Here is an 8,938-nt window from a genome sequence, read left to right as displayed (position 1 = left end):
AAGTTCCAAGTACATCTGAAACCCCTAGTTCTTTGAAGAGTATCTTAAGTAACTCTCACAGCACTTGTCTTTTCCTACTAGCACTGACTTTGCTGATAAATACTTTGTTGAAGGAAAATGTACTTGATATGATTGTGATGTGTTATTGTCTCACCTAGCAATCTTAAAATGAATGCACTAATTGTTAGTTGCTCTGGATCAGAGCGTCTGCTAAATGACTCAAATTAAAAATATATATAAATAAAAAGAGGTCCCAGGATGAAAACAGGACCCGTGGCACACTCAGGGAAACTATTAACAATTCACCTTATTTGAACTATGTAATGCTAATCCTTAAAATAATCATGAAACATTTTTCTCATGTACTAAAAGTGATACCAAGGATAATTTAGCTATTTGATAGAGAATTTTCAGATCCCTTGAATTATAAAAAAAAAAAAAGAATTGTTTTTATTTAATGAAAATGTTTTAGGCCTTACTGCTATTAGCCCGTACAAACACATTGAATAACATATTTACTACACGGAACAACAGATAGTCCCAAAAACAAATCTAAAGGATGTTTGTTCTGAAGTGTCTATCCGATATCTGAGAGGTATTGTCACATTCTGACCTCTATTTCCGTTGTTTTGTATTTATTTAGTATGGTCAGGGCGTGAGTTGGGTGGGTAGTCTGTTTGTTTTTCTATGTTTTGGGGCATTTCTATGTTTTCGGCCTAGTATGGTTATCAATCAGAGGCAGGTGTCATTAGTTGTCTCTGATTGAGAATGATACTTAGGTAGCCTGGGTTTCACTGTGTGTTTGTGGGTGATTGTTCCTGTCTCTGTGTTTGTTGTCACAGGATAGGCTGTATAGGTTTTTCACGTTCCGTTTGTTGTTTTGTAGAGTTAAGTTATTTCATGTATCGTTCAGTTTCCATTAATTAAAGAACATGAGTAACCACCACGCTGCTTTTTGGTCCGCTTCTCCTTCTACAGACGAATGTCGTTACAGGTATTAGAAAGATCAGGAAACATTTCTTATTTTTGTACATGTAATTAACCCCTTATTTTTGGCACTAAACAGTCTCCATATTTCCATTCATGGGGTTCTGGGGGACCTATAGACGAGTCTTGTGAGGCATGTGGTTGTCCTAGAGCAAAAGAAACTGACATGTTCGTGAGAGTTTCACCTTCCCACAGAGTCCAAACTGTTCGGACACTACAGACAGAAGTTGACAGATCAGCTGTATCAACTTCAGACAATTCCCAATTCCCAAGATGCTTGTGGGGGTTGTGTCCATAGAGGGGTCATAATAGTTTGTAGGCCAAACCGTTTGGACGCTATGGACAATTTTGTGAGAAGACTGATTTTTCGGGTTATCTCATGGTCTGACAGACACCATGAGTTTGTTTCCCCACCAGCATTTTCTTTCTTTTTTACAAAAACAAATATGTACAATACCAGTCAAAAGTTTGGACACACCTACTCATTCAAGGGTTTTTCTTTATTTTTACTATTTTCTACACTGTAGAATAATAGGGAAGACATCAAAACTATTAAATTACACATATGGAATCATGTAGTAACCAAAAAGTGTTAAACAAATCAAAATATATTTTATAATTTAGATTCTTCAAAGTAGCCAACGTTTGCCTTGAAAGAGCAAGAGGTGTCTGTGTGTGTCCCTTTCCTCTTCCTCTCCTTCTCTTCTTCCTCTCCTTATCCTCCCTGTTATTTATAGCACACTCAATCCTAGGAAACCGTGTGTGTGTATATATATATATATATAGCAGGTCTGTGTGTGTGATTAGATACACTATACATACCCAAGTATGTGGACACCCCCTCAAACTAGTGGATTCGGGTATTTCTGTCCTCGGTTGCAACACTTACTACAGAGTTCCAAACTGCCTCTGGAAGCAACGTCAGCACAATAACTGTTCCTCTGGAGCTTCATAAAACGGGTTTCCATGGCCAAGCAGCCACACACAAGGCTAGATCACCATCCGCAATTTCAAGCGTCGGCTGGAGTGGTGTAAAGCTCGCCAGCATTGGACTCTGGAGCAGTGGAAACGCGTTCTCTGGAGTGATGAATCATGCTTCACCATCTGGAGGAGGAGAGGTTATCAGCCTGGGGCAGGAGGAGACTGTGGGCAGAAAGACAGGTGTGGTTACTTAGACCTCAGTGGCTGGGTGGCTGGGCGGGTGGGAGGCTGGGTGTGGAATAATTAGGTTTTGTGTGTAGTAATGGAGGTATTGTCTTCTGTCTCTCTAGCCTGACTCTGTAAACAGAAATAAATAAAGAGCCAACCCAGGCAACTTCCCTCTCCCTCCCTCACCTCATCCCCCTCTCCTCCTCTCTACCTCCCCCTCTCCTCTCCCTCTCCTCCTTCCAGACTGGGTGTGTAATATAGGCAACCCATTGCGTATGACTACCTCAAAACTAAAACAACTGTTACATCTAATCCTAATCAGATACTGCTGACATGGCACTGACACACACATGCATACACACAACACACAAACTCACCTCTGAACCAGCAGGACTAGCGGGTGCATGTGTGTCAGAGCTATGATTGGCTGAGAGCTGTCTGTCAAAGAGGTCAGCAGGTCCATGTTTATGAAGCCACGCTTCATTACCTTAGATAGGTGTGTGTGTTCAATCTCCTGTTCTTCCTCCCTCCCTCTATACGTCCCTCTCCTCTCCACCCCGCTCTAGCCCTCTCCATCTCTCCCTGTGTTTTAAGGCCTGGTTGGGTTTCAGGGTTCTATTAACAGTTCAAAGGCAGTGTTTAACTACAGGAATTGGAACTAGCCTGCACCAACACAGCTCTAATGAGTACACACACGTTCCCCTCATGGCTCTGTCGCTGTCGGAAACAACACAAAATATTCCCATTGGGTAATAGGCTGTCATTACCATGGTAATCCTGTCTCACTTCACGTCAAAATCTGTCACCTTTCAGTCTCTTTTTCCCCCTCTCCTCTGCCCTCCCTTTCTCTCCCCCCCACCATTTTCTCAGTTTTGAATTGTTGTTGGAAGAGATCAGATCAGGCAGTGTATCATATTATATTTGTCCACCAGTTTTATTTCATGGAGGTTTTGGGTACATGGTTTCTGCAAGTAACCAGTGTCAGGCAATAATAGCATATTCATACAAAATACTTTAAACAACTTAAACAGACCGACAACCAACACAGGACATACGAAGGATACAAAGGAACACTGGCTTTTCAAGCTGCAGAAGGAGTTGGTAATTGAAGATCCAGCTGTTTCCCCTGACGAGAGGGCGGGGTCAGAGCTCCAATCAGCGATGGGACCGACCAATCAGCTGCTTGAAGAATCCAGGATTCCATTTCCTGAAATACACACACACATACAAACACACAACACAGAAACTGGGGAACGTAACAGCATGGATGGGTGTATGGATGGATGGAAGGAAGGAAGGAAGGAAGGAAGGAAGGATGGGTATATGGATGGATGGATGGATGGTTGGATGGATGTGACAGTCATCAGACAGGATGTAAACTTCTCCTTAGGACAAGTCAATAATCAGAGAGGCTGTTGATAGTTTAACAGTGTACCATGTTATTACAGTGCCTTTGGAATGTATTCAGACCCCTTGACTTTTTCAAATCAAACTTTATTTGTCACATGCGTCGAATACAACAAGTGTAGACTTTATCATGAAATGCTTACTTACCAACAGTGCAGTTCAAGAAGAAGAAAATATTTACCAAGTAGACTTCAACTAAAAGTAAGAATAAAAAGTAACGCAGGAAGAATAACGAGGCTATATACAGGGGGCACCCGTACCGAGTCAGTGTGCTGGGGTACAGGCTAGTTGAAGTAATCTGTACATGTAGGTGGGGGTGAAGTGACTATGCATACGTAACAAACAAACAGCGAGTAGCAGCAGTGTACAGAAGGGAGGGGAGGGGGGGGGGGAGGGGTGTCAATGTAATGCACTTCACATTAGATGGCTGTAACTATAAGAGGCCTCTCTGCACTTCACATGAGATGGCTGTAACTATAAGAAGCATCTCTGCTCTTCACATTAGATGGCTGTAACTATAAGAGGCCTCTGCACTTCACATTAGATGGCTGTAACTATGAGGCCTCTCTGCACTTCACATTAGATGGCTGTAACTATAAGAGGCCTCTGCACTTCACATTAGATGGCTGTAACTATAAGAGGCCTCTGCACTTCACATGAGATGGCTGTAACTATAAGAGGCCTCTGCACTTCACATGAGATGGCTGTAACTATAAGAAGCATCTCTGCACTTCACATGAGATTGCTGTAACTATAAGAAGCATCTCTACACTTCACATGAGATGGCTGTCACTATAAGAAGCATATCTGCACTTCACATGAGATGGCTGTAACTATAAGAGGCCTCTCTGCACTTCACATGAGATGGCTGTAACTATAAGAGGCCTCTCTGCACTTCACATGAGATGGCTGTAACTATAAGAAGCATCTCTGCACTGCGATTTTATGAATTGCTCAGAAGTCTTATGGCTTGGAGGTAGAAGCTGTTGAGGAGCCTTTTGGTTCTAGACTTGGCCCTCCAGTACCGCTTGCCGTGCGGTAGCAGAGAAAACAGTCTATAACTTGGGTGACTGGAGTCTCTGACAATCTTATGGGCTTTCCTCTGACACCCCCTGTTATATAGGGGACTACGTACACACCCCTGAGGGGCCCAGTGTTAAGGATCAGCGTGGCAGACGTGTTGTTGCCTACTCTTACCACCTGGGGGCGGCCTGTCAGGAAGTCCAGGATCCAGTTGTTTTTTGGGTATCTGTACTTTACTATTTATATTTTTGACTACTTTTACTTCACTCCATTCCTAAAGAAAATAATATACTTTTTACTCCATACATTTCCCCTAACACCCAAAAGTACTCGTTACATTTTGAATGCTTAGCAGGACAGGGAAAATGTCTAATTCACACACTTAAAGAGAAAATCTCTGGTCATCCCTACTGCATCTGATCTGGTGTACTCACTAAACACAAATACTTTGTTTGTGAATTATGTCGGAGTATGCCCCTGGTTATCCGTAAATTAAAAAAAACAAGAAAATAATGCTGTCTTGTTTGCTTAATATGAGGAATTTGAAATTATTTATACTTTTACTTTTGATACTTAAGTATATTTGAAACCAATTTGTTTGAACAACTTTTACTTCAGTAGGATTTTACTGGGTGACTTTCACTTTACTTGAGTCATTTTCTAAGATATCTTTACTTTTACTCAAGTATGACAATTTGGTACTTCTTCATGGCACTGTATATATGGGCCTACTTCTTTAGTTCATTTGAGAGATACTGGTATCTGCCACGCATAAATGCAATTATCTGAAATTTGGTCAAACATCATATAGGCCAGTGATGAAGCAATCAAATCAAACAGCATGCACTAGAGATTTAAATATAAGTTTCTTTCTTTCTTTTAGAACTCTTTCCCTACACCTTTATACCGTCTCCTTCCTGATGCCTGCAGGGCAGGCTGCCTCCCTGCTGCTCCTTTGTCTCTACTTCCCTCAACTTAATGGCCTTGCTGTGGCTCAACTAATTCAGTCTGAAGGAGACAGATTAGTTCCTGCAGGGGCGTTTCTCAAATATTAAAATTGTCGCTAAGCAGAGATTATCTCTGTTTGCGTCCCAATTGACAGCCTATTCCATAGTGTGCTGCTTTTGACCAGAGCCCTATGGGCCATGCCCTGAACAAAAGCAGTGCACTATATAGGTAAGGGGTATTCAACTCTGACCCTACGACGTCTGGAGCCTGCTGGTTTTCTGTTCTACTTAATTGCACCCACCTGGTGCTAAATCAGTCCATGATTAGAAGGGGAAAAAAATGGAAAAGCAGTGGAACTGGCTTCGAGGTCCAGAGTTGCGTTTGAGGGATATAGGGCACAGGGTGCCATTTGGGATGAACACTTAGGGTGTTCATAGGCAACACAACACCCACTGCAAACTAAATTAATGACCTGACATTTCTTACCATGATAATTATATTTTTGGGGAAAAAGAACGTCACCAATATTGCTGCCGGATGGTGAAAAGAACATGAACGCAAATTATGAACCACTTGCAAAGGTAGGCCTTGTTGTTTGTCAATGATCTGATCTGTTTATTAAAATGTGTACATACCCTAGACAAATTGACATTTACACAATATAATATATTAGACATATACCAGAGAGAGAGTGAGAGATCCCTAGAATAAAAGTACTGTAAATCTTTTTGTGTCCTTGTTTTAGCATTAATCCTCTTCTTTGTCCTTAAGATCTGCAAAGGCTTTTTTCACCATGAGGAACTGTGACTCTCTGTGAGAACGTTTCAGCTTGGCCCTGCGGTTCTGGAACCAAATCTGTGGAGAACAGTGCATATAGAGCTCTTTAGAACAACCTTTGTGGTGTAAATAGTTTACCTTAATTTATCAACTAAAACAATGTTTTTGTATAAGACTATCCAGTAATTACTCTGCTAACAACATTTTATTAGCATGCTGTTACTTTATAATTCCGTAATTGCTTAATTGCATAGTTGAGTTCAGATGAATAAATAGCAGTCCCTATTTCACTTCTGTATTCTATTACAACGCAATAAGTAATGTGCTACTTAATAACTATTCAACATCAATTACAGTGCAACTGCACATGTATAAGAACAACCATAAGTGTTACTAGTTTATAATGCCTACCTGTATTCTGTCCTCCTCCAGTTGCAGTCTCTGTGCCAATTCTTCTCTGATGCCAATACCCGGGTAGGAGTTGATGAGGAACACACTCTCCAGGACCTCAATCTGCACGGAGCCCAAGAAGATATATCAATCATACAATCAAATTGTATTTTTTGTTATTTTCACAAAAACATCTGTCACAAAGTGAATAACATTAACTATCACAGCCCCCCAAAAAATGTGAAAACATAGGCCTACAGGATATGTCAATGAGATGTAAATCAGAAATGCTTTTTAAAAGTTGATTTATAATATCTCTATCAATCAATATTTTGTTCGTGGAATGTTATGTCACTCACTACACATGGAACCTATATGCCATTGGGCACAGTTGTGTGTAAAATTTAGAGAAACACTCTTTTCACACCACTTCCACACAGAAGTGAGATTTTTATAGAAGGTATTAGCTGAACTTACGCAGCAGGTTAGGAGAATTAACGTAGGATGTTAGGAGACTGATGTTAACGTTAGGGAAACGAGTTAGGGTTAAAGCGCCTGTCTGCATGCTTGCCATTCGAAAATGTTCAGAATAGATAGTGCATATATTAGGAAGGGATGTTGGTCTTCGTAGAGGTTTTTTTTCTCGAGGCAAGCCGAAGTTCGGAACCGAAGTCTATGCTCTTTCGTCGGTCATTGGTCAACAGTAGGGATTCTTCAATTAAGTGTTTGTTGTCATTCAATGATAGACGACTTGTTTTCATGCACATTTTTTTCACTTGAGAAATACTGCACCAAACATCGTAGTTTGATGTAAAATTGTGCGACTAAGATCTCCTCGGCAAAAACCGTCAAAAATGTATGACAGAGTTCTCGAACGATCTTAATAACTAGATTCATTTTTAGTATTTTGAGGAAGTGTATACTGGCTACAGCGTCTCAAGATGGACAAACAGCACTATTGCCGATTTTTATCGTTTTTCAGTGGTATTTTAAGGGTGTATGCTAGGAGCCAGCCAAACCGAAGCATGCGGAAGCCTTTAGCGAAAATGCTCTCCTAACCTGCTACGAACATCGCTTTGTATCAAAGTGTCATGAAAAATGTGCCTAAAAGTGTATTTTTTACCTGTGCACTACTGAATGCCGTCCGCGGCCTGCGCCCGATGTACCAATTCAATGTTCTCCTGTGGGACTCTGTAAAGTGTTTACAGTTGAGTTTATGTTCCTCTTCTTTTCTCTTAATCTCAGACGAAGACTTCGGTGATCCTTTTACTGTAATGTGACTTCTCTGTTTGGTTGTTTCCAACTCTGAAATCCAGACAGAACCCAATATAACTCAACAGACAATGACGACAGGTGTAGTCTACAACGAAATCATGGCTACAATGCAAATAAATAATATTTGACCTGTCCATGGTCGATACAGCTTCAGGGACACATTGCGTAGTTCTTGTCTGTCCAAGTCCAACCCAAGGATTCTGTCTATGGTGAAAACTGGCCGTGCGTCAACCTGCCTGATCTGGCAACTAACTGTAGATATAGCCATAGTGTCAACCAACTATCTTCTGGAAGCTGTCCGCTCAGGTTACGATTTTTAACGATTCTGGGATATATATACGTCACTAAATAAAACCGGAGGTTCTTAAAATTTAGCATATGAATTGGAGACCCCTATTCGGATTTTGGGGGTTGCAAACAGACCAAGGCATAAAGGTATTATCTCTTTAGGCAAGTAATTCCGTTTCTAATTGTCTCACTTTAACGAAACACCAGTGCCATTCTTTTCATTAAAACTACCAAGGTTGAAAATCAAACCCATTCCCACTTTTAGCCTATATTGTCATTATGCGGGGCCAGTCAAGTAACCATTTTGTAAATTTTTGCCATGGAAATATAAACGAATAACAATCCTCCAATACTATCAGGTTTAATCCTGATGAATGTTCCCTCTTCCTGCCGTTGTGATGCATATAGGACAGTGAATTATGTTGGGGCCAAACAAAAGCCGTCACAGCACCAGGTTGACATGTTGCTGGAAATCCGCGTGTAATCATTGTTCTTCCTCGATTCGACCGATTAAGAGCAGATTAGTGCTCGCTTCAGCGAACAGAACAACGGGAGCTTTAAACGAATAGCACACTTGTTTACTTTTCTCCCTGAATGGAAAGGAGGATTCCGATACACGGGACGTCCTCAATGCGCACGGGCGCACCCAATACTTTTGTTCAGACTATAAAAGTAGTCTGCTATTGTACGAAAT

At 41.0% G+C, this 8,938-nt stretch overlaps 1 protein-coding gene across 1 annotated transcript; it reads right to left on the bottom strand.

Moving 5' to 3' along the window:
- Positions 1-6,098: 6,098 nt before the first annotated feature.
- Positions 6,099-8,878, bottom strand: hesx1 (HESX homeobox 1). The gene is made up of 4 exons (XM_021570058.2): positions 8,086-8,878; positions 7,805-7,986; positions 6,703-6,804; positions 6,099-6,369 (listed from the first exon to the last, which is right to left on the bottom strand). The coding sequence occupies exons 1-4, from the start codon at positions 8,222-8,224 to the stop codon at positions 6,262-6,264; spliced, it is 531 nt and encodes a 176-aa protein (XP_021425733.1). The 5' UTR covers positions 8,225-8,878; the 3' UTR covers positions 6,099-6,261.
- Between the last annotated feature and the right edge of the window lie 60 nt (positions 8,879-8,938).

The sequence above is a fragment of the Oncorhynchus mykiss genome, chromosome 17, assembly GCF_013265735.2.
Source record: "Oncorhynchus mykiss isolate Arlee chromosome 17, USDA_OmykA_1.1, whole genome shotgun sequence".
Classification (NCBI taxonomy): Eukaryota; Metazoa; Chordata; class Actinopteri; order Salmoniformes; family Salmonidae; genus Oncorhynchus; species Oncorhynchus mykiss.
Note: the sequence above shows the minus strand (reverse complement) of the source record. Positions and strands in the feature narration are given on the sequence as shown.